Source organism: Ranitomeya variabilis, chromosome 1, assembly GCF_051348905.1.
Source record: "Ranitomeya variabilis isolate aRanVar5 chromosome 1, aRanVar5.hap1, whole genome shotgun sequence".
In the NCBI taxonomy this organism is placed as follows: Eukaryota; Metazoa; Chordata; class Amphibia; order Anura; family Dendrobatidae; genus Ranitomeya; species Ranitomeya variabilis.
In genome coordinates, this window is record NC_135232.1 from 988,160,754 (window position 1) to 988,187,510 (window position 26,757).

Here is a 26,757-nt window from a genome sequence, read left to right on the forward strand (position 1 = left end):
AATTGAGAGATGTTATTTGGTGCGTTCGCAGCCCGGAGTCCACCGTGCAGGAGAGGACCTACTGCTGGCAAATGGCGGCCTTTATGGCGGTAGAAGCGAACTCTGTTACTTCACAGAGACGCTGTGCCAGGTCTCACTCTGACCCTCGGTGGCTTTTGAGCCCGTGCCAGAGGACACCCCGAGTCAGCAGCTGAGACCTTGGCAACTAAGATACGTGGAACCCTGTTGACTTCACAGGAGTATCCAGCAACTGCCGAGCTGATGGCAGTTTGTGGCAACACAAACATACAATCTCCTCAGCCGGGGCCCTAAATCCACGCACACAATCTCCTTGCCGGAGGTGCTGGCATTCTAGGGGCTTATTTCAGCCGAGTCCCTGAACACACATAAAAGTGACCACACTGGTGCATGCACATAGCTGATTCAATACTAGCACATGGCCATGCGGTCATGAGAGCCTTAAATAGCTGCAGCAAGTAGAGGACCTTCCTAGAAGGACCAATGAGAGGCTGCTACAGAGCCTGAGCACCTTCAGGACCTTCCTGGAGGACCAATGGATTTAGCTGCAGTATCTGAACATGTGACCATCGATCTCCACTGAGAGATCTTACTCTGGGCATGCTCAGAACGAGAAAAGCAGGACTTAGTCCCAGAAGCGTCTGGCTCGCCGCTGCCCAGCACTGGCTTCAATGGCAGAAGCTGAAAAAGCAGCAGTAACCCTTTGTACAGAGTCAGACTGAGTGAGACGCAGGGACTGACATCTCTGCTGAGCAGGCTCCACTGCGGCAGGAGAAGAATGGGAGACCGCAGTGGAGATGGCCCTAGATTCCCCCTGTGCAGAGGCGGGAACTCGACCCCTAACATTGGACTGGCGGAACGCACCGAGTAAATATGGAGATAGTATAGGTGCGTTCGCAACCCGGGGTCCACCGTGCAGGAGTAGAATCTGCTGTTAGTAAATGGTGGCACTATATGGCAGTACTACGCCTGAATAGACATGGGTTCCGTCACCCGGTCTGTATAGGAGCAAACTCTGTTACTCCACAGAGTCGCCGGGATTAAAGATAACGCTGTGCTCTGTTAACCTCACAGAGGACAGAAGCTCACTAACGGAGCAGGTAGCATACAGTAGTCATATGGTCAGCAACAGCACTCAAACAACTCCTCTCCGGAGGTGCCGGAATTTAGGACCATTATTACCCTACTCAGGAGTGGTTCACCAACAAAGATTACTCCACATGCAAGGTGCATAATAGTCCGCAGAGTCACACAAGAACCCAAGGTAATCTCTAAGCAACTAAAAGACTCTCTCAAATTAGCTAATCTTAATGCCATGAGCTCATCATCAGGAAGACACGGAAAAACAATTGTGTGTAGAGCAGGATTGCTAGGATAAAGCCAGTGCTCTCCAAAAAGAACAATGCTGACCATCTATAGTTTGTAGCATTGACAAGCCAGGAGGGTATTGAAACACTGTTTTGAAGATGAATGAAATAAAAATAGAACTTTTGTTTAAATGAGCAGTGTTATATTTGGAGAAAGAAAAACATTTGCTTTACAGCATAAAAATCTAATTTCATCTGAAATACATGATGGTGGTAGTATCATGGTTTGGCCCTGGTTTGCTGCAGGACAGCTTGCCATCCTTAATGGAGTAAATAATTTTAAATTATACCAGCCAACTGTAAAGGAAAATGTGAGGACATCTGTCCATGAGCTGAATTTCAAGAGAACGAGAGTCATGCAGCAATACAACAACCCAGAGTGCATAAGTCGTTCTACAAAAGAATGGTTTAAGAACAATAAAGTTAAGGTTTCAGAATGGCCAATTCAAATTACAGACCTTAATCTTGCAAAAATTTTGGAAACACCTGAAAGACGCAATAGAGGGGAGAAATCGCTACAGCATAACAGAATTGAAGATGCTTTCAAGGGAGAAATGGGCTAAATTTCCACCAGGCCAATGAGCAGAACTAAGACCCCTTTCACACTGCATTCTTTCCCATGTTTATTTGTCCCTGTCTGGGCTTATATCTGAAACTCCGGCAAAATGGGATTTGGGCATATGTGACGATGGGTCCATTGACTGTAACGGTGCAGACAGAGTCACAGTGTGCTCTGTCGTGCATCATTTTTGGGTGTATACGCCTACTGGAGGCATACACTCAGATGCAGTCTACTAGATTATAGTCAATGACCCTGTCGGCTCGTACGTCCGAATTTCATTTTGTGGGTGGTTTAGACATAAGTCCCGATGGGGCCACAGAACTGAGAAAGCGCAGTGTGAAAGCACCCCAATAATAATCTGTTATTGATGCAGAAAGGGGTCAGACCAAATACTAAAATTAAAGTTTCACTAAATTTTGCCACTCAGAGACATGTGATATTGAATAATTATTCTCAAAACAAAAATGACAAAGGCTTTTATTTTTCACTCATTTCTTTATTTGGTTCTTTTTCTTTCATTTTAGGAGTAAACATCTGATGTAGATTGAGATCAAAATTGTAAAATTAAAGAAAAGCATAGAGAGTTCTGAAGAATTCACAAACTTTCAAGCATCTTGGGGTATGGCAAGCACTACCAGGTGTCTCACAGGGAAGCATTAGGTATGTTATCTATCATTTGGTCAGCGATCCAATGACCTCCTTGTTAAGTGCCAATATCATTTAGCACATCAGTTGGATTATATATGAGATATGATCCGCTTCCCACAGAGATGTGTTACGCCTCACTGCAGCATTAGTGAGCGCACTGGAGCCTCTGATGGTACTAGAAACATGTCTCTGACTGCCTCACTGTATCTTTCACTGAAGACTCTGATCAATTGCCCACACACACAGCGAAGTGAGAACGGCATCTTTTGTGACTGGCTAAGAAGTTACAGGGAATCTGTCAGCAGGTTTTGCTATGTAATCTGACAGCATCACGAGGACGGGACAAATAACCCAATTCCAGCTATGTATCACTTACTATACTGGGTGCAGCCGTTGCAATAGAGGTAGAGTTTTCTCAGCTCAGTTGTTGATAAGCGTATAACCCACCCACACCACAGCTTTCATTGTATAGTGACAGAGAACTGCTAATCGGTAATGGGGCAATATTGGACTAGGATATATGAAGCAAGTTGTTCTGTAATGATCTGCTGATAAAATGCTGATTGCCATGAAACAGCTAAACACAGCCCAGTAAGTGACACATCACTGTAATCAGGGTATCTGCTCCTGAATTTTGGTGCTCTTAGATTACATAGCAAAAATCTACTGACAGATTCTCTTTAATGAGTGCTTCTTATATTCTATGTGAGGTTGGTGCGGTAGTGTGTTACCAACTAATGAAGTTTAAAACGCATTATTTTATCATTTTTGTCTGACCCTCAATTATTACGTTCCTATCTCAGGTGTTAGTAATATCATCTGCAAAGGCTAAAAAGTCACCAAAAATTTGAGAATGACCTTTAAAAAACAATAGAGCCTAATGAAGATAATATATAAGTTTCAGGTTACCATCCAGCAGCTGAATCTGTAGGTTTTTCTGGCTTTAACTACTAAAATGTTCAAAAGCAGTGGAATGTCTTTTTGTGAATTATTTAATTAAAAAAATTCAGCACATGTTGTTTAAATAATTTTAAAGGTTTTTACTATTCATTTACTTTGATCTCTGAGCCCTCACAATAAGCTCACACTTCCTGTTTTGTAGAGATGCATTCTATTTTTCTCACCAATCACAATTCATCACTAGCAAAAAATAAATAGATTTTCTTCTCTTCTCCCCAATGCAGCAGAACTACTGTCCCCACAGGCATGAGAAAATAGAGAAAATATAAAACTAGAATAATACAAATTGAAAATGAGAGAAGTATATATCATTAATTAGTTAAAAAGCTTCTGAATTCTCTCTAAATTATGTATCCATTTTGTATAATAATCAGACTGTTCAGCATAATGTTATAATATCGTGCAAGAGGGTTGGGTATAAGATAGCTGTATGAATCCATCCTAGTTCTTTAAATGTCCTGTTTGCACACATCAATCGAACTAGACAAAGTAGTTTTATTCATTAGGTAAAATAAATAATATAATAAGTAAGCGAGCAGGCCAATTAATATATTCTTTTCATTTGTAGAACATGAAAAGAATCAGAACATGAAATTAAGCTTTTCTTGGTACGGTGTAGTCATCTCTTGAATATGGCTGTTTAAAGCTGTTACAATGAGGGAATATGTTTCTCCATAATCAATAGCCCAGACTGTGGAGCTTTTGCAAATTAAAATTGCAAGAGCATTGTTTGTGCATAATGCATCTATGAGAGCCAAGGGAAAACGTAAGCTTTGCCAGTATTGAATCATTTGCAAAATAAAATATCACAAAATGTCATTTACTTAGTGTATGAGAAAGTGATCAGTGTCTCAGATTTGTTCACCCCTACCCTTTATTGAATTGTGCTAAGCTAATACAATTTGTCATGATACTAATTCAATACGATTTTGAGCCTTCCATTTAAAAAAAAGTATACATAAAACAATATTTTTTTTCACATGAAAGTCTCTGAATGATGAATGGCAAAACTAGGCTTAGGATGGAGGCATATGTCACAGCTATGTTGTACAAGAAAAAAAGACGGAAAAGTTAAACATCTAAGGCTGTGTTCAAATTCCGTTTTAGCGGAGTCAGTGGCTCTGTCGGGGCTGCCGCCTGGGGCCCTTAATAACAAGATTCAGGTGAATCCACTGCTGACGAGCCCATTAAATTAAAAGAAGCTGACAGAGTCATTTTGTATTTTGTCTGATCAACTTTTCAGCTGTGTCCGTCTTTTTTAGATGAGAACAAAAGCGCAGTGTGCCTGTCTTAAAAAGGTGGACATTGCTATAAAAAGAGGTCAGGTAGAGCACAAAGTTCATCTTCTTCCTTAACATCAATGGCTCACTCAAAGGATACAGCTGTTTTATGGCTACAGACATAAGCTCCCACTGAGTCACCCATGTGAGTTAAAAACATAATGTGAACATGTCTTAAGTGTTTTATCAACATGAGAGCATTTGTCAACTTATCTGTAAACCTTATAGGGCTTTTTTCATGTTAACTAGAAAACTTCTTTGAATATATCAGTTTTATAGACAAGTCAACAGGATTATCCATTATCTAGACACTGACAATGGTGACTTATTCTTAGGATAGGTCATCAAACTCAGATCAATGGGAGTCTGACACCTAGCACCCCATCACTCAACTGTTTTTAGCTCTTGCTGCTCTCTACAATGGATGTTCTAGGGTACTGTAGTGCAGCTCACAACTCAGTCGAGAGGTTCAAAAGAGGCCTGGATGTCTTCCTGGAGTGTAACAATACTGTATCTTACAGTTTTTAGGTTTTTTAGAAGGATGTAGATCTGAGGATTTATTCTGATGGAATATAGGCTGAACTGGAAGGACAAATGTCTTTTTTCGGCCTTGCTAACTATGTTTAATTGAAGAGTTATTTTTAGTATTCTTTGCCTGTATAGTTTAGTAGAGGTTAATGCACAAGAATAATGTAGATGATTTTGTGTAAACCTGTTTTAATTTATGTGACATTTCTTGATTACTTATTTCCCACTGATATAGTGCTCATAGTGTAGATTACTTTCCCCTGATGCTTGATGCCACTGGCTTTGCATGATGGTAGATTTTCAACACAATGTTCTGGCTCTTATCTAATGGCACATTTATTAAACTGTCTTGAAGAAAACCTGTTTTTATTGTTAATAGAAACCAATAGAAACCAATCATAATACAGCTTTTTTTCTTGAAGATTAATATATAAATTAAAAACTGCACTATAATTGCACATTATGGGCAACAAAGGCAGTTTTCTTTTCACAGTTTCATTGGGATTTGAGCGCTAACAGGGAGGATTTGATAAGTGGTGTGAAGAAACCGGATTGTATCTTAATTACCCAGATGACTATTTTTAGCAAACCAAGAAGAATTGACTTTTAATCTGTATGATGGCTTTTGGATTTAAGTGTTAATTTCTGGTTGGTCAAGAAAACAGAATATTGACTTGTAAGCTGATACTTGATGTAACATAGTGTGCTCTTATCCTTGATGAATAGTGAGGTCTACTGATATGCTAATTACCCATTGTCTAGCCCAGATAGTTTGTTCATTTTTAAAACAGAGGAAAATCTATGTACATAGGTTACATTTTCAAACAAGGCAACTTGGTCATCACCATTCTTCCCCTTATCTGTGAGGCTGGACTGAAGGACACTTGGTAAATCTAAAAATAGGTTACATGCCACTATATAGAGACTTTTTCTTCTGGTTGGGGTGACTCTTCAGGATCTCAGCTTAGGGTGCTATGGACCCTGCTGGTAGAACACAGGACTGCTCCACTGACCATCGCTGAACCATGGATACATTTGGAGAAAGCGAGGATTGGGATACACTGGTCGCTTGGATCCATGGAGATGTTCGGATCAACCAGGTGGTGACTCTCGTATCAACTGGCTTTGGACCTTGTATGTACTCAATAGACTGTCATCTTCTTACGCTTGTCATTACATCTTCTCTGTGTGGGTACCACAGGTGGGGTAGCAACCCTGGGAGATCAGAGGTAACATCTGCCATTATCCCAGCAGGACAGCAGAAGGATGAGACTCTGTAATGTGCACCATCTTGGGGAATTTTGCTGGGACTGTTCTATGTGTTATCTGCCTGTTTTGTGGTTCAATAAAGCATTGTCACATTGTTTTACTCTCAGCCTTTGTTGCTTCAGTAGAATTATGCCCATATTAATGGGAGAGCGGGCGCTAGGTGGGATGCTCCCTGATCTATGCGGTTCTGGCTAGCGGACCGGGGCACCCGCCGACCCCCGTAAGTCAAGACTGACCTTACTGAACATTTTTAAGTAAGCTTAATTATGAAAAAGTTAATTTCTTATTCGAGTTTTATTCAAAATTTCAACCATTTGTCTTCTGAAACCTTTTATCAAGCTGCAGAATGCCTTTCACTATTGCGTGATGGCTTAGTCTCCCATCCTTCTTTCTACAAGTCTAAATACTCTTCTAAGCTGATATATCATCAAAATTCAATGTTTAACTTCTATATATTAATAAAAAAAACAGCTTTGAACATATTTCAAGAGAAAAGAAAAAGGCAAGTGACCAAGCAGATAGTAGATTTGATGAACTCGCTAGCAGACAGCATACTGCAGCTTGTTATGTATTGATATGTATTATGATATATAAAGTGGCAGAAGCCAAACAGGTATTACAATTAAAATTCCAAAAATGTATTTACAGCAACAAATTGTAGTAAAAAAAAAGTGTTCATAGCTTTAAATTGTTTGCTTTCTTATTTCACTTCTGGTCCAAAAGTAAAATATTTAGCAAGAAGCTCACCTATCATATATAATTTATCATTTATCATCTGGTGTGCAGAGGGACCATGTGAATTCATCATGCTCGAAGCCCTGGCCTAACTTTAAACTCTGTACTTTTTAAAATTGTGTCTTTTTAGAAACAAACTCTGTATTCAGTCTGATGCTTAAAGGATTGTCTGGTAAAAACGTTATAGGAAAGGAGATAGGAGATAGCTTGTTTGTCAATGAGTGTCCAACCACAGGGACACTGATCAGTCTTTAGAATGAAGTGTCAATGCGCATGTGCGATGTGTGCCCCATTCATTCCCTCTAGGGCTGCTATGCACTGCACTTTGCTTTTTTAAAAATCCCCATAGAAAATGAATATGGCAGCAGTCAGGTATCCAACCTGCCAGCCCATTCTGTAATGGGGATAAAAGGTGCCCATTAGGGATACAATTTTCCCATTCTGCCAATCAGTGCAGGTCTCAGCAGTGTGATAACCACCAAAAAGTAAATTATCACCTATCCTCCTGGATGACATCTATATAAGTGATAACTTCTTTTCATCAGACCACTCCTTAAAATCGTGTTTTTTCTCTTCCAGTGTCCCCCTCTTCTGATTTCCATAAACTAGCAATATGAGGACTTATTGAAAGGCTTACTATATAATTATAAGATCAGACTATAAACAGGTTTTTTGTAACTATGGAGACAAATAGCTCTGCAGACCTCTTATATATGATATAAATTGCTATTACATACTTTTAAATTGTTCATTTTCTTTTTTATGTCCATTGGAAAAACAAACTATAACTAAATATATAACTTAGCCCATGAATAACAAATACTATGATCCATAAAACAGAAACAAAATATTCTGCCGAAAATTTTCAATTTGATAAGTTTACTTAATCTGAGCATGGGTGGCCATGTCTACAAGCACTCACGTAAAGCGAATGAAGAACTGCACAAATGATCATTCGTACGTTCGTACATGAAAATTATTACTTGAAAATTATAAAGAAAAAGCAGATCATCTTTTAATACGTTCAATCGATACTTCTCAAGACAATTTTTTGCCTGTGTTAAAAGACTGTTCAGCTTATATATACATTGGTCAAACCACCATAAAACTTATCATCAGTAGTGCTTCAAATGACATGAGCCATCACACAGCAATGAGGATTGTCTTGATGAAAATGATCCTGTCTGCGCTAAAAAAGACAATATTTACATTACTTCACAATGATAATGTTTTTAATGTTTACCTGTATTTGGGTGACCTCCTTCATTTGCTCATGATATCTTCTCTCTTTGCTGTTGCTGATTGCTTGAAATAATGGAATGTGAATGGGATATGGATATGGATGATGAATGCATGCTCAGGTCATGCAGTAACAGGTAGGAAATCTGATTAATGATGCTGAAATATTTGTATATTAGTTGTATCTTCTAATGAGAGCAATAAGCAAATACAAGGCTACATAAACAATAGGGTTTTGTTGTAACTATTCAGAAGTGTTAAATATTTATTATCATAAAATGGACCTAGCCTTTAAGAAAATCATCTGTGTTTAACAGCCATGATAATGATTACAACCAACAATAATGGGGAGTAAACCAGAAATATAACATAACTTAGTTCTGTAGAGAGGAAAACCACATGGACACTACCGTATTAAGCTTTTCACTGTGTAAACTTTAAGGCACACTTCCTTAAGATGTTGTCTTCCCTGGTACCACCACAGATACGGGGTATAATAAAAGAAAAAAGTTCAAGAATATACCGATAAAGCATTGCCTTGATATCACATTGTAAAATATAATTGTGTATGTTTCTGTAACTTCTATGAAAAAGTAACAATTATAATAAATAGGACATCTGATATACTGTGGTTATAATTAATAGTACAAGCTTTAGTGTAAAGTATAAAATATTGTAACATTCACAGTTTTTGGTGATGATCAGTGTATTTTTGTTGTTCTTAGTGCCAATAGCCACACTAACCCACTACAACGAAGTAAAAGCACATAGCCACAGAATGCTATTATATGAAGATATGGCAGTAAGTGACATTTTACCAAATCACATATACTAAAATGTGTGGGAGATACAGGCATAACAATGCAAAAAAAGTCCCAAAGTCCAGATGCAATGCAAGTGTTCACAAGTTCCAAAAACACAAATGTTCATGATGTGACTAGTGATGGTCAAGTCTTAAGTAATGAATTTGTGCTTATTGGAGGAACATATTTTCAACACACTTACTGCCAAAATATTGGCATTTCATCATCCATTTTATGCTATTGGGCTTGCTTGTTTAAGAGATGTTTTAGAAACATCAGTGTGCATGGTAGACATAGCTATAGTCTCGTAATCATCTTCTCGAGATCTGAAATCACAGAAGTTAAAGAAGAACTGTAGGTCCCTCTGAAAGTTTTTGTTGAGAAAACCATAGAAGATTGGATTGACACAAGTAGAGATCATTGCCGTCAGATGGCAAATCAAAAATAACAAGTTATGATTACAGGTTTCAATTGCTTCATGATTCCAATCAAACACCAAGTTGAATATGAAAAACGGCAGCCAACATAAAGCGAATCCAACCACAATGGAAAAGAGCATGATGTTGATTCTCTTTGTTTCACTGGATCTGTATTTATTGTCTCTCATCTTATCCATCATATTGTTCCGTTTTTTTAATCTAAGAAATATCTAAAAAGAAAGAAAAAATATATAATTAAATTTACCAACATTAATTTTTGTACTTAGGAGAACCTTTGCTCATGGAGTTATTTGATGGTTTATTAAGTGTCCTAAATAATAATTATTTTTGAGATTAGAATTAAAATTTTAATTTATAAGTTTTGTTAGGAAAGTAATTATACTTTACTTGACAAGGACCAGGATAAAAACATATGTTTTAAGAGAAATTAGATAGAGAGGAGCAAATTAAATTTGCTTCCAATTTTTTTTTTTAAATCATATTTGGCTGAATACAAACTTTTTGTGATTCTCTGCTTGACACCATTTTGCTGGGCCATAGAGGATCAAGTAGGGGTTACAAATCTGTATACTTACTTCTCAGCCTTTTAGGTACCTACCCTGCCATCACCGATAGTCTGATTATATTTTCTTTATTCTTTCATCTTCTCTGTTCGTTCCAAACCTGTGGCAATTTCGAGCAAGATCTTCTGCTCACCGGGTCCATGTGACCACATGCTGCACAATGCATATCAATGATGTGCTTCACGCATCATGTGATATAGTGGAAGACCAAGCCGAAAGTGGCTGAAGATTTGGATGAAGAAGACAGAGAAGATAAAATAGCCAGTTGGTGGACCAATGGCAGGCAAGTATGGGTAGATCTGAAGAGATGTGACTGAAAAAGGATATATATTAACACCTTGGTGGATTCAATTTGCAATGAATTTAAGAGGAACCTTTCACCAGAAAAAAACACCATTAACCTGCAGATAGCGCAATAATGCTGGCGTTACGTAGCCTAATGCTGAGTGGAGAAAATTAACTTTATTCTCTCCAGGAGCATTCCTGTTTCAGTCATGGAGCCGGCGCTGATTCATTCACCGCTCTGCAACTGTAACTGCACCCCCTGCCCCGACTGACAGCTGGCACTAATGCAGAGCCAGCACCAGACAGAACCAAGGGCGCGGTTTCAGTCCTGAAGGTAGCGCCGCTGCTAGTTCAGTCACAGTTCTGAGAATACAATGCAGCTGTAACCATGCCTCAGCCCCGATTGACACTCCCTCCACATTGGAGCTCAACTGTCAGTCAGGCTGTGGGCATGGTTATAGCTGCCACTCTGTACTGTATAGCTGCCACTCTGTGACTGAAACAGGAACACTGCTGAGGAGAATAAAGCTCTCCCCACAGCATTAGGCCAGTGTAATTTGCCTATATATAAAATATAAGTCCCTTGCTGTTTCTACTTCTGCTTTGAGAAATTTAACAACAAACTTAAATGGAAACTGTACTTTCAACAACTTTTGTAGAAATCAATAGTACAGGCAAATATAATAAACTTTGTTATATTTCTTATCAGAGAAATCTGCTGCTGTCCCCACTTATAGGGCACTTCTTCTCAGTCCTGCCTCCTGTACACACCATCCACACTGAAAAAATACACTCAAACCTATCTTTCTCATACAAGAAGAATTACAGGTTTACTGCAGTGCTACATTTTGCTGCCCAATATACTCAATGAAGAGAGGAGGGGTAGATGAGTGAAGAACAGACAGATTGTGGTGAGCTTTCTAACAAGAATTTTACCTCACTCCAATGCTGGATTCAGATCTACAATGATCACTACTGCTGTGTAATTTTGTCTAAGCTACTGCTTGCTTAAAAAGGAATTAATATTAGGAATCCCTCTCTGTGTGCTGTGATGTGGATAGTGAACTGATTTTTTGTGTGCAGTCAGTGTTGGTGAGAGGCACTGGTCGGACCGGATGGTAATCCCAAGGTATAATAGAAGGGAAAGCAAAAGCACTCTCATGATTAGAGATGAGCGAACCTAAACTTAAAAATTGGGGTTTGTACCAGACAGCTAGTGTCCAGGGCAAAACACCAAACACAGACTTCTCCAGTAAGTCCATTGAAATGTTCAGAGATCCAGAGAAGTCTGAAGACAGAGAGAATTTTTCAACTCAAAAGATTGGGTCCCCATTGTTTTCAATTGGTTTCAGGTTCTGGTTCACGTTCGGGTACAGTTCTGGTACCTGAAACGAACTTTGGAATAAAGTTCAGGTTGGGTACCAGAACCCAAACTTACATCGGTCCGCTCATCCCCACTCACGATGTCTTGATTTTAAACGTCAAGCAAATATTATTAGTGTAGCAAGTTAAAAAAATGGTATATGGCATGAAGACAATATGACAGGGTAGAAGTTTTGACCTTTCCAGGTCTTTCTTTTTTTCTTTCTTTCTCACCAGGATGGTAACAAAAATCAAAGAGTCCTTCCTTTTGGGGATGAAGAACCCATAGGTCTTGACAGAAACTGCTCTTAGAAGCTGAGAGTACGGTTGTTTTCCCTTCTGCTGTGATGTGTATGGCAGAGATTTGAAGTTTGGAGATCGAGCATGCAGAGGGGAAACCTGGTGAAAATGCAAGATGCAGTCATATAGTGACCAGATATAGTGTCATGTACTGTCACAAGACAGCTTAGTCAGAAAAGTTACTTGAAAGTATAGTTACCCTTTAACTTATAAGAGATTCTGGTATCATGAATGACACATAGTTCAGTACAGTTATCAGAGTTGTGTTTTGTAAGAAACTGAGCAACCGTATGTCCATTACATGACCATGGTCAGCTTTCTAACAACTAGCAGTAAACCATGAATGTTTTCATTGAATGACTGAAAACTTAATACCATGAGGAGTTGATGCAAAAAATATATTTTAAAATTGTATGAATTTTGTTAAACCAATATTAATCTTCCTTTGCTGAAACCTTTAAACCCCTCTAAGCAAATGCATGTCGTCTTCAGACTTCAAAATTTTGGAAATTAGCTAATTATGCTATTTATAAGGATTAGATAAAAGAAAATAAGACTGCACAATTTAAAAAAGAGGTAAGAAATGTATTATAGCATACATGCTAATTGTATGCAAAATTATTGATTCCACAGAAAATATGTTAGCAAATTCAAAGGAGGACAAAAGCATAAAACAATAATACTATACCTTGGTATAGCAAATAAAAATAAAGAAGAGTGGCCCGAGGTACTGTACAACAAAGAGCAAAGTTGTATATGAAAGTCTGAATTTCTCCTTTGGAAATTCTTGCATGCAGACATATTTTCCAATGTATGAATCAATGCTTATGTTCCGAAATGGTTCATCTGTTAAAGAATTGTATATCATAAAAGGCAAAGAACCAGCCATGGCTACAATCCATATTGCTGTGATTCCAACGCAAGCATGTCTGTTATTTGGTCTCCATCCACGAGGATTTATGATAAGTTGATGACGCTCAACAGCAATGAGGACCAAAGAAAAAATAGAAACAGTGACCGAAACACACTGAATATATTCATTCAGCTTACACATTACTTCTCCAAAAATCCAATGATCCATCAGGGTGTAAACCAAAGTAAACGGGAGACACATTATTGTTGCCAAAAGATCAGAAAATGAGAGGTTTACAATAAGAATATTAGTGACATTGCGCATCTCTTTTTGCTTCAATATAATGATAATAAGAGCCAAATTTCCAGAGAGTCCAAGTATGATAACAACTCCATAGGCCAGAGATAAAGTAAAAATTATTGCCAACGGCAAAGTACAGTCTTCGTCCAACTGCATATTTTGGAAGAATGATTCATTAGTTGACTGATTGTTGTAGCCTGTTGAGAAATTCATCTTGCAAATTGCCTTGATAGTGACACCAATGACACCAAAAAGAAGAAAGGAAACTAAGATGCTTCAATGTTGCAAATGATATGATTTTCTAGCTTCCATTCTGCATGAGGTAATCAGTAAAGTGTTCATGCTGAGACCAACTATGGATAATCTGTGGAAACATAAAACGCAAAATAAAGTTATGCTTCACATATTCCATTTTCATCTTTCTACAAAGCAGTTTGGAAATAAACATATAATACTATTTTGTTTAATCTTATCAGTAAATCTGACTTCAGCATTTGCTGACTGGCTGCCCAGCGGCTCACCTGTTTTAAATTTTCCAATTCTAATTAATTCAAAATAGTTTTCTGGGAGGAGTAATTATTTAATTTTCTTAACAATAATGACGTAGCTATATGGATTACAAAAGTCACATTTCTCAATGCCCATCCTATAATAGTTACCATGTCCCTATGTCTATCCTAAAAGTCAAGAGCAAAGGACTAACAGTAGTCATCACAACATGTAGGGCTGTTTACACTTTAACCCCTTTCTGACATCTGACGTACTATCCCGTCGAGGTGGGGTGGGCCCGTATGACCGCCGACGGGATAGTACGTCATCATCGATCAGCGGCGCTCACGGGGGGAGCGCGGCCGATCGCGGCCGGGTGTCAGCTGCATATCGCAGCTGACATCCGGCACTATGTGCCAGGAGCGGTCACGGACCGCCCCCGGCACATTAACCCCCGGCACACCGCGATCAAACATGATCGCAGTGTACCGGCGGTATAGGGAAGCATCGCGCAGGGAGGGGGCTCCCTGCAGGCTTCCCTGAGACCCCCGGAGCAACGCGATGTGATCGCGTTGCTCTGAGGGTCTCCTACCTCCCTCCTCGCCACAGGTCCCGGATCCAAGATGGCCGCGGCATCCGGGTCCTGCAGGGAGGGAGGTGGCTTACCGAGTGTCTGCTCAGAGCAGACACTTCGTAAGCCTGCAGCCCTGCACAGCAGATCGTCGATCTGGCAGAGTGCTGTGCACACTGCCAGATCAATGATCTGTGATGTCCCCCCCTGGGACAAAGTAAAAAAGTTAAAAAAAAATTTTTCCACATGTGTAAAAAAAAAAAAAAAAAAATTCCTAAATAAATAATAATAAAAAAAAATATATTATTCCCATAAATACATTTCTTTATCTAAATAAAAAAAACAAAACAATAAAAGTACACATATTTAGTATCGCCGCGTCCGTAACGACCCAACCTATAAAACTGCCCCACTAGTTAACCCCTTCAGTAAACACCGTAAGAAAAAAAAAAAAAAAACGAGGCAAAAAACAACGCTTTATTACCATACCGCCGAACAAAAAGTGGAATAACACGCGATCAAAAAGACTGATAAAAATATCCATGGTACCGCTGAAAACGTCATCTTGTCCCGCAAAAAACAAGCCACCATACAGCATCATCAGCAAAAAAATAAAAAAGTTATAGTCCTGAGAATAAAGCAATACCAAAATAATTATTTTTTCTATATTTTAGTTTTTATCGTATAAAAGCGCCAAAACATAAAAAAATGATATAAATGAGATATCGCTGTAATCGTACTGACCCGACGAATAAAACTGCTTTATCAATTTTACCAAACGCGGAACGGTATAAACGCCTCTCCCAAAAGAAATTCATGACTTGCTGGTTTTTGGTCATTCTGCCTCACAAAAATCGGAATAAAAAGCAATCAAAAATGGTCACGTGTCCGAAAATGTTACCAATAAAAACGTCAACTCGTCCCGCAAAAAACAAGACCTCACATGACTCTGTGGAGCAAAATGTGGAAAAATTATAGGTCTCAAAATGTGGAGACGCAAAAACTTTTTTGCTATAAAAAGCGTCGCTGGTTTCACACTTGCGTTTTTGTCTGCAGCATTTTTTGCACACAAAAACGCATGCGTTTTTTCCCTATATTTAACATTGAAAACGCATGCGTTTTTTTTGTACGCGTTTGGTCGCGTTTTCAAACGCATGCGGTTTTTTTCTGCATGCGTTCATTTTCAGAAATACAACCTGCAGTATTTTCTTGCGTTTTTAAGCACATGCGTTTGTTTGCGTTAAAAACGCATGCATTTTTATCGAAAAAAAACAGAAAACACACTGAAAAGCCACCCACCACCATCAAGGTGATAAAGGGATCCAAACCCTAACCCTAACTCTACCCCTAACCTCACCCCTAACCGTTTAATGAACATTTTCTGACAGTCATAGTGCCACGTATTTCAGTGCCACGTATTTCAGTGCCACGTATTTCAGTGCCACGTATCACGTATTTCAGTGCCACGTGTTTCAGTGCCACGTATTTCACGTATTTTCACGTATTTCAGTGCCACGTATCACGTATTTCAGTTCCACATATTTTAGTACCACGTATTTCAGTGCCACGTATTTCAGTGCCACGTATTTCAGTGCCACGTATCACATATTTCAGTGCCACGTATTTCAGTGCCACGTATTTCAGTGCCACGTATTTCAGTGCCACGTATTTAAGTGCCACGTATCACATATTTCAGTGCCACGTATTTCAGTGCCACGTATTTCAGTGCCACGTATTTCAGTGCCACGTATCACATATTTCAGTGCCACGTATTTCAGTGCCACGTATTTCAGTGCCACGTATTTCAGTGCCACGTATTTCAGTGCCACGTATTTCAGTGCCACGTATTTCAGTGCCACGTATCACGTATTTCAGTGCCACGTGTTTCAGTGCCACGTATTTAAGTGCCACGTATCACGTATTTCAGTGCCACGTATTTCAGTGCCACGTATTTCAGTGCCACGTATTTCAGTGCCACGTATTTCAGTGCCACGTATTTCAGTCACGTTTAGGGTTAGGGGTAGGGTTAGGGTTAGGGCTAGGGTTGGAGGTAAAGTTAGGGTTAGGGTTTGGATTACATTTACGTTTGGATTAGGGTTGGGATTAGAATTATGGGTGTGTCAGGGCTAGGGGTGTGGTTAGGGTTACCGTTGGGATTAGGGTTAGGGGTGTGTTTGGGTTAGGGTTTCAGGTAGAATTGGGGAGTTTCCACTGTCCAGGCACATCAGGGGCTCTCCAAGCGCGACATGGCGTCCAATCTCAATTCCAGCCAATTCTGCGTTGAAAAAGTTAAACAGTGCTCCTTCCCTTCCGAGCTCTCCCGTGCGCCCAAAAAGGGGTTTACCCCAACATATGTGTTATCAGCGTACTCGGGACAAATTGAACAACAACTTCTGGGGTCCAAGTTCTCTTGTTATCCTTAGGAAAATAAAAATTTGGGGGGCTAAAAATCATTTTTGTGGGAAAAAAAAGATGTTTTATTTTCACGGCTCTGCGTTATAAACTGTAGTGAAACACTTGGGGGTTCAAAGTTCTCACAACACATCTAGATAAGTTCCTTGGGAGGTCTAGTTTCCAATATGGGGTCACTTGTGGGGGGTTTGTACTGTTTGGGTACATCAGGGGCTCTGCAAATGCAACGTGACGCCTGCAGACCAATCCATTTAAGGCTGCATTCCAAATGGCGCTCCTTCCCTTCCGAGCTCTGTCATGCACCCAAACAGTGGTTCCCCCCCACATATGAGGTATCAGCGTACTCAGGACAAATTGGACAACAACTTTTGGGGTCTAATTTATCCTGTTACCCTTGTGAAAATACAAAACTGGGGGCTAAAAAAATCATTTTTGTGAAAAAAAAAAAGAATTTTTATTTTCACGGCTTTGCGCTATAAACTTTAGTGAAACACTTGGGGGTTCAAAGTTCTCAAAACACATCTAGATAAGTTCCTTGGGAGGTCTAGTTTCCAATATGGGGTCACTTTTGGGGGGTTTGTACTGTTTGGGTACATCAGGGGCTCTGCAAATGCAACGTGACGGCTGCTGACCAATCCATTTAAGTCTGCATTCCAAATGGCGCTCCTTCCCTTCCGAGCTCTGTCATGCGCCCAAACAGTGGTTCCCCCCCACATATGGGGTATCAGCGTACTCAGGACAAATTGGCCAACATTTTTTGGGGTCCAATTTCTTCTCTTACCCTTGGGAAAATAAAAAATTGGGGGCGAAAAGATCATTTTTGTGAAAAAATATGATTTTTTATTTTTACGGCTCTGCATTATAAACTTCTGTGAAGCACTTGGTGGGTCAAAGTGCTCACCACACATCTAGATAAGTTCCTTAGGGGGTCTACTTTCCAAAATGGTGTCACTTGTAGGGAGTTTCAATGTTTAGGCACATCAGGGGCTCTCCAAACGCAACATGGCGTCCCATCTCAATTCCAGTCAATTTTGCATTGAAAAGTCAAATGGCGCTCCTTCCCTTCCAAGCTCTGCCATGCGCCCAAACAATGGTTTACACCCACATATGGGGTATCAGCGTACTCAGGACAAATTGGCCAACATTTTTTGGGGTCCAATTTCTTCTCTTACCCTTGGGAAAATAAAAAATTGGGGGCGAAAAGATCATTTTTGTGAAAAAATATGATTTTTTATTTTTACGGCTCTGCATTATAAACTTCTGTGAAGCACTTGGTGGGTCAAAGTGCTCACCACACATCTAGATAAGTTCCTTAGGGGGTCTACTTTCCAAAATGGTGTCACTTGTAGGGAGTTTCAATGTTTAGGCACATCAGGGGCTCTCCAAACGCAACATGGCGTCCCATCTCAATTCCAGTCAATTTTGCATTGAAAAGTCAAATGGCGCTCCTTCCCTTCCAAGCTCTGCCATGCGCCCAAACAATGGTTTACACCCACATATGGGGTATCAGCGTACTCAGGACAAATTGTCCAACATTTTTTGGGGTCCAATTTCTTCTCTTACCCTTGGGAAAATAAAAAATTGGGGGCGAAAAGATCATTTTTGTGAAAAAATATGATTTTTTATTTTTACGGCTCTGCATTATAAACTTCTGTGAAGCACTTGGTGGGTCAAAGTGCTCACCACACATCAAGATAAGTTCCTTAGGGGGTCTACTTTCCAAAATGGTGTCACTTGTAGGGGGTTTCAGTGTTTAGGCACATCAGGGGCTCTGCAAACGCAACATGGCGTCCCATCTCAATTCCAGTCAATTTTGCATTGAAAAGTCAAATGGCGCTCCTTCCCTTCCAAGCTCTGCCATGCGCCCAAACAATGGTTTACACCCACATGTGGGGTATCATCGTACTCAGGACAAATTGCACAACATTTTTTGGGGTCCAATTTCTTCTCTTACCCTTGGGAAAATAAAAAATTGGGGGCGAAAAGATCATTTTTGTGAAAAAATATGATTTTTTATTTTTACGGCTCTGCATTATAAACTTCTGTGAAGCACTTGGTGGGTCAAAGTGCTCACCACACATCAAGATAAGTTCCTTAGGGGGTCTACTTTCCAAAATGGTGTCACTTGTAGGGGGTTTCAGTGTTTAGGCACATCAGGGGCTCTCCAAACGCAACATGGCGTCCCATCTCAATTCCAGTCAATTTTGCATTGAAAAGTCAAATGGCGCTCCTTCCCTTCCAAGCTCTGCCATGCGCCCAAACAATGGTTTACACCCACATGTGGGGTATCATCGTACTCAGGACAAATTGCACAACATTTTTTGGGGTCCAATTTCTTCTCTTACCCTTGGGAAAATAAAAAATTGGGGGCGAAAAGATCATTTTTGTGAAAAAATATGATTTTTTATTTTTACGGCTCTGCATTATAAACTTCTGTGAAGCACTTGGTGGGTCAAAGTGCTCACCACACATCAAGATAAGTTCCTTAGGGGGTCTACTTTCCAAAATGGTGTCACTTGTAGGGGGTTTCAGTGTTTAGGCACATCAGGGGCTCTCCAAACGCAACATGGCGTCCCATCTCAATTCCAGTCAATTTTGCATTGAAAAGTCAAATGGCGCTCCTTTCCTTCCGAGCTCTGCCATACGCCCAAACAGTGGTTTACCCCCACATATGGGGTATCAGCGTACTCAGGACAAATTGTACAACAACTTTCGGGGTCCATTTTCTCCTGTTACCCTTGGTAAAATAAAACAAATTGGAGCTGAAATAAATTTTGTGTGAAAAAAAGTTAAATGTTCATTTTTATTTAAACATTCCAAAAATTCCTGTGAAACACCTGAAGGGTTAATAAACTTCTTGAATGTGGTTTTGAGCACCTTGAGGGGTGCAGTTTTTAGAATGGTGTCACACTTGAGTATTTTCTATCATATAGACCCCTCAAAATGACTTCAAATGAGATGTGGTCCCTAAAAAAAAATGGTGTTGTAAAAATGAGAAATTGCTGGTCAACTTTTAACCCTTATAACTCCGTCACAAAAAAAAATTTTGGTTCCAAAATTGTACTGATGTAAAGTAGACATGTGGGAAATGTTACTTATTAAGTATTTTGCGTGACATATGTCTGTGATTTAAGGGCATAAAAATTCAAAGTTGGAAAATTGCAAAATTTTCAAAATTTTCGCCAAATTTCCATTTTTTTCACAAATAAACGCAAGTTATATCGAATAAATTTTACCACTAACATGAAGTACAATATGTCACGAGAAAACAATGTCAGAATCGCCAAGATCCGTCAAAGCGTTCCAGAGTTATAGCCTCATAAAGGGACAGTGGTCAGAATTGTAAAAATTGGCCCGGTCATTAACGTGCAAACCACCCTTGGGGGTGAAGGGGTTAATAACAATGCTGACATTCCTCTTCAGATTCCTGATGGTGTAGAGAAGGAAATCAAGGGATTTAGGCTAGTTTCACATTTGCAGATGGAGGGCTGCATACGTTCTCCGTGAAGCTCCGCCCACTGCCACACCTCCTCCAGTCAGCTCTGCCTACGTCGGCATGCGCCGTGCGTACCCTATCTTTACCATTAGGTACACAGGCCATGCCGATGTATGCGGATGCCTCCGCATTCATCATTTTGATGGTGCGGCAACCACACCAAATTGCAACTCGTGTTCGACGCAGGTCGCCGCACCGTCAAAACGGCGCATGCGGAGGCATCCGCAAACATCGGCATGGCCTGCATACCTAATGGTAAAGATAGGGTACACACGCCGCATGCCGATGTAGGCAGAGCTGACAGGAGGAGGTGCGGCGGTGGGCGGAGCTTAACAGAGGATGTACGCAGCCCTCCATCCGCAAATGTGAAACTAGGCTACAAAGTCCTGTGAAGTCTGAGAGCCAAGAGTGCTTGATAATGTTAGACAAAAGCTGAATTTTAGGTTTAGTGTGGAGTTACTATTTACCCTAATTCATATTGAGAAATAGAGATGAGTGAATTAATTCAAGCCTAATTGAATTTGCCTTGAATTTTACAAAAGAAAATAGAATTCTCCTAGATTAAACATTTTTGCTGTCTGGTCCTCAGCATAGAACTCTTTGACCTCTTTCTTACTGCTCCATCACACATAATGTCATAACATGCATTGTCCATGGTCAAGTCAGATTATCGGTCAATGCTCCTTGTGATCTTGAAGTACTATTTGGCCCCTTCAGCCCAGGCACAGTCTGAAGCTGAATATAGGGGATGTCACTTGCAGTGAAACAGTTAAAAAGAGCTTGGATTGAGCTGTGCACTGGAAAAGGTAAGAGCTTAAGTATTCATTTTTTTCACCCTGCTGATTTTATGCTATGGTGTCTCAGGCATAGTAAGGCATATTTTATTTGCAGTCGGAATGTAGCTGGATGTATGCATGTCACAAACTTACAGTCACATGACTGCTCGGTCTCACCGCCAACACCGATGAATCCTCATAATGCGCGCTGCTTGTGAAGTGAGGATTCAAAAGTGTGCATTCTCACAGAGTCAAAAAAATTATAAAAAAATGAATAAGGGTGCTTGGTCACCAGAACGCGTTGATATTGCATTTTATTTTTGGTTATTGCTGATGTTTTTATCCTCCACCGAAAACATTTTGTAAGTGAATAAAGAAAAGGTTTTTTCACTATTTCGTTGAGCTGGATTCATCATTTTTTTGATTCCTCCATGCCGTGGCACAGCGGTTCCGTGCTCCGAGCTTCCAAGGATTAAGGTGGGCTGGACTTTGTTTGATATTCTCACAGACTGAATGCAGACTTTCATGAAAAACCTGAACTGAACTAATTAATTTTAAAACCAGAAACTGTATTTTAACAAGGACCTTTCAATTGCGTTTTTTTTTTACATGGAGAACCATCTTCAGTTGTTGCTGTTTCATTGATTCTGGCACAGATTTTTCTTTTTTTTCTGTGCCCCTTGACCCCAGAGTTATTTACTTCAATAATAGATGTGAACATTTTCCCTTCAACCAACTATTTCCACACAGTACCAAGTTTTGATATGCAAATGTGAGATTAGAAAAAAGCAAACACCCACAGAGAAGTTCTGTGGTATACGCCCTGTTGTTTGAAGGAAAAATATGCATCTGTATTTATGGGTGGCAAAAATTTGGAATGGAGGAGTACAGAAGAAAAAGATAAACTATTCCAGAATCAGTAACACCAATTGGAGGAGGTGCTTAGCTTAACTGGTGGGGCAGCACCAACTGGAGGACGTAAACAGATGTTTGTTTTTTTTAAATCCATTGAAAGGACTTCTTTAAATATTGCATTTTAATTCTTTGAAAATAAAAATTATCTGGAATAATAATAATAATGTATTAAAACTAATGTAAGTATGCTTACCAAAACACTTTTATATAAATCTGCTAATGACTTTTCCAAGAATGACTATTACAATATTACGTTTAGGTCAAGCAGTTCTTAAACTCAAATTTGAAGGAAACAGATGTAGAAAACAAAGTAATTATCTAAAAATAAGTCAGTGGAACAAACTTAATGAGTTAGAGCTTCTTGACCAAAAATAAGAGTATATATCTTGAATGCTTCATTGGAACAGCTATTTGATCGACAAAATGAAAAAGTACTAAGGAAAAGTGTAATCAACTGTTCGCAATGGTGATTAACTAAACCACAAACTCACAATTAAGTTATTTCTTATTGTGACTCACAAGAGAATTACAGATGTTTTGCATGTTCTCTGATAAGGGGGAATCAATTTGAATATGAACAAAACTCATGCCAGGGCTAAAGTATGGGCAGGGAAGATGCACTGTCTTACACTTGTTAGATTACACTATGAAACAAATTTTTATTTGTTTTTTGTTCCTGGGTCCAAAGTGTGTTTTACTAACCCGTTATGCCTAAAACAAATAGGAAATAGTTGTTGTTCCACAAGAACTTTGCTTCTGTGATCAGGACAATGAAATTTTGAAATTTGTCTGTTTTCGGAAAAATTCTCGATTCATATTCAATACTGAGTAGTCTTCTAGAATATTGTTGAACTGCTAGAATTACGCAGAAGTTTCTACAATTTTCCAGAATTATCTAGAAGTTTCTAGAAACTTTTAGAACTTTCTAGACTGTCCTCAGACTGTTCAATAGTAGTCATACAAGAACAAAAGCACAGGTGATTTGAACCAACATTTCGGTTTATGTTATTGCTGAGTAAGAGAATAACGAATCGTAGTTAAAGAGCAATTATTTGTTTTAGATGGCATCAAGAGGTTTTTTGCGCCCAGCAGATGCATTTTGCTACGTGTTTGGACAATTTATAAAGACAAGAGCGAGAAAGTATAGCGTGAAAGCATGTTTTTATCAGACCGCATGAACCAAAATATAATGGTTTCCTTATTTTGACACAATAAATACAAATTTTTTTTGGCCTGTGGTCATAAAATCAAACTTTGTGCTAAATGTAGTCGTTTTTCCATAGTCTTTAACCCTTTATCCCATTTGACGTACTATCCTGTTGAGGTGACCTGGGACTTAATTCCCAGTGATGGGATAGTTCGTCATAGTCGATCGGCCGCACTCAGCTGACATCCGGCACTATGTGCGAGGTGCGGTCATGGACCGCTTCTGGCACATTAACCCCCGACACACTGCGATCAAAGATGATCGCAGCGTTCTGGCGGCATAGGGAAACATCACACAGGGAGGGGGCAGGGAGGGGGCTTCCCTAAGACTCGCGGAGCAATGCAATGTGATTGCGTTGCTCCAAAGGTCTCCTACCTCCTTCTCCCTGCAGGACCGGATCCAAAATGGTTATGGTCCTCAGAATAAAGCGATGCAAAAATAATTATTTTTTATATAAAATAGTTTTTATCGTATAAAAGCGCCAAAACATAAAAAAATGATATAAATGAGGTATCGCTGTAATCGTACTGACCCGAAGAATAAAACTGCTTTATCAATGTGGAATGGTATAAGTGCCCCCCCAAAAGAAATTCATGAATAGCTGTTTTTTGTTAATTCTATCTCACAAAAATCAGAACAAAAAGAATTTTAAAAAAGTCACGAGCCCAAAAATTGTTCAAATAAAAACGTCAACTCGTCCCATTAAAAACAAGACCTCACATGACTCTGTGGACCAAAATGTGGAAAAATTATAACTCTCAAAATGTGGAGACGCAAAAACTATTTTTTGAAATAAAAAGTGTCTTTCAGTGTGTGACGGCTGCCAATCATAAAAATCCGCTAAAAACCCCCACTATAAAAGTAAATCAAACCCCTCTTCATCACGCCCTTAGTTAGGGAAAAATATTAACATTTTAAAAAGTGTATTTATTTCCATTTTCCCATTAGGGCTAGGGTTGGGGCTAAAGTTAGGGTTAGGGTTGGTGCTAAAGGTAGGGTTAGGGTTGGGGCTAAAGTTAGGGTTGGGGCTAAAGTTAGGGTTAGGGTTACAGTTAGGGTTGGGGTTAGGTTTAGGGTTGAGGCTAAAGTTAGGGTTAGGGCTAAAGTTAGGGTTGGGGCTAGGGTTAGGGTTGGGGCTAAAATTAGGGTTAGGGTTGGGTCTAAAGTTAGGGTTAGGGCAAAGATAGTGTTTGGATTACATTTACAGTTGGGATTAACCCCTTTTTGCCATTGGACGTACTATTCCGTCCATGTGGGGTGGGCCCTACTTCCCAAGGACGGAATAGTGCATCCAGAGCGATCGGCCATGCTCACGGGGGGAGCACGGCCGATCGCGGCTGGGTGTCAGCTGACATTCGCAGCTGACATCCGGCACTATGTGCCAGGAGTGGTCACGGACTGCTGCTGGCACATTAACCCCCGGCACACTGCGATCAAACATGATCGCAGTGTTCTGGCGGTACAGGGAAGCATCGCGCAGGGAGGGGGCTCCCTTCATGCTTCCCTGAGACGATCAGTACAAGGTGATGTGCTCACCTTGTATCGAGCATCTCCTCCCTGCAGGCCCCGGATCCAAAATGACCGCGGGGCTGCATCCGGGTCCTGCAGGGAGGTGGCTTTCCAGTGCCTGCTCTGAGCAGGCGCCGGGAAGCCTCCCTGCTGTACATGTCAGATTGCTGATTTGACACCGTGCACAGCAAAGTGTCAGATCAGCGATCTGTCACTTTACTGTGATGTCCCACCCCGGGCAAAGTAAAAAAGTAAAAAAAAAAAAAATTACATGTGTGAAAAAAAAATATTCCTAAATAGATAATAATAATAAAAAAAAATATTGTTCCAATAAATACATTCCTTTATCTAAATAATAAAAAAACAATAAAAGTACAAATATTTAGTATTGCCGCGTCCATAATGACAAGACCTATAAAACTGTCCCACTAGTTAACCCCTTAAGTGAACACCGTAAAAAAAAAACAAGGCAAAAAACAACGCTTTATTATCATACCGTCCAAAAAAAGTGGAATAACACACGATCAAAAAGACGGATATCAATAACTATGGTACCGCTGAAAATGTCATCTTGTCCTGCAAAAAACGTGCCACCACACAGAATCATCAGCAAAAAAATAAAAAAGTTATAGTCCTCAGAATAAAGTGATGCAAAAATAATTAGTTTTTCTATAAAATAGTTTTTATCGTATAAAAGCGCCAAAACATAAAAAAAGATATAAATGAGGTATCACTGTAATCGTACTGACCCGAAGAATAAAACTGCTTTATCCATTTTACCAAACGCGGAACGGTATAAACGCCCCCCCCAAAACAAAATTCATGAATAGCTGGTTTTTGGTCATTCTGCCTCACAAAAGTCGGAATAAAAGGCGATCAAAAAATGTCATGTGCCCGAAAATGTTACCAATAAAAACGTCAACTCGTCCCGCAAAAAGCAAGACCTCACATGACTCTGTGGAACAAAATATGGAAAAATTATAGCTCTCAAAATGTGGTAACGCAAAATATATTTTTTGCAATAAAAAGCGTCTTTTAGTGTGTGACAGCTGCCAATCATAAAAATCCACTAAAAAAACGCTATAAAAGGAAATCAAACCCCCCTTCATCACCCCCTTAGTTAGGGAAAAATAAAAAAAATAAAAAAATGTATTTATTTCCATTTTCCCATTAGGGTTAGGGCTACGGTTAGGGCTAGGGTTAGGGTAAGGGCTAGGGTTAGGTCTAGGGTTAGGGTTAGGGCTAGGGTTAGGGTTGGGGCTAAAGTTAGGGTTTGGATTACATTTACTGTAGAGAATAGGGTTGGGATTATTGGTGTGTCAGGGTTAGGGTAGTGGTTAGGGTTACCATTGAGATTAGGGTTAGGGGTGTGTTTGGATTAGGGTTTCAGTTATAATTGGGGGGTTTCCACTGTTTAGGCACATCAGGGGATCTCAAAAAAACACTACATGGCGTACGATCTCAATTCCAGCCAATTCTGCGTTGAAAAAGTAAAACAGTGCTCCTTCTGTTATGATCCGGTGACCTTGGAGCCACATGAAACTTTCTCTGGAGAGGTGGAAACTATACTGACCGCAGATCCTGAACTAACACCACAACTAGAAGTAGCCGTGGGGTGTGCCTAAGAAACCCTTGACACCTCGACACAGCCGGAGGACTAAATACCCCTATAGATGGAAATAGGAATACTACCTAGCCTCAGAGCAGAACCCCAAAGGATAGGCAGCCCCCACGAATATTGACTGTGAGTAGGAGAAGAAAAGACACACGCAGGCAGAAAACAAGATTTACCAAAGAGGCCACTCTAGCTAAATAGGAAAGGATAGGACAGAATACTAGGCGGTCAGTATTAAAACCCTTCAAAAAATAT

General features: G+C 39.8%; 1 protein-coding gene across 3 annotated transcripts in view; it reads right to left on the reverse strand.

The window, feature by feature from the left end:
* Positions 1–8,092: 8,092 nt before the first annotated feature.
* NPY1R (neuropeptide Y receptor Y1) overlaps positions 8,093–26,757 on the reverse strand; it is a 142,790-nt gene continuing 124,125 nt past the window's right edge. For 2 of the 3 annotated variants that reach the window (XM_077279447.1, XM_077279448.1), the window contains 2 exons: positions 13,048–13,876; positions 8,109–10,058 (listed from right to left, as the gene is read on the reverse strand). In XM_077279447.1, coding sequence (XP_077135562.1) covers positions 9,642–10,058; positions 13,048–13,725 — 1,095 coding nt within the window. In that variant the 5' untranslated portion in view covers positions 13,726–13,876 and the 3' untranslated portion in view covers positions 8,109–9,641. Of the gene's footprint in view, positions 10,059–13,047; positions 13,877–26,757 lie in introns of all 3 variants that reach the window. The other variant, XM_077279446.1, reaches the window with a different exon arrangement.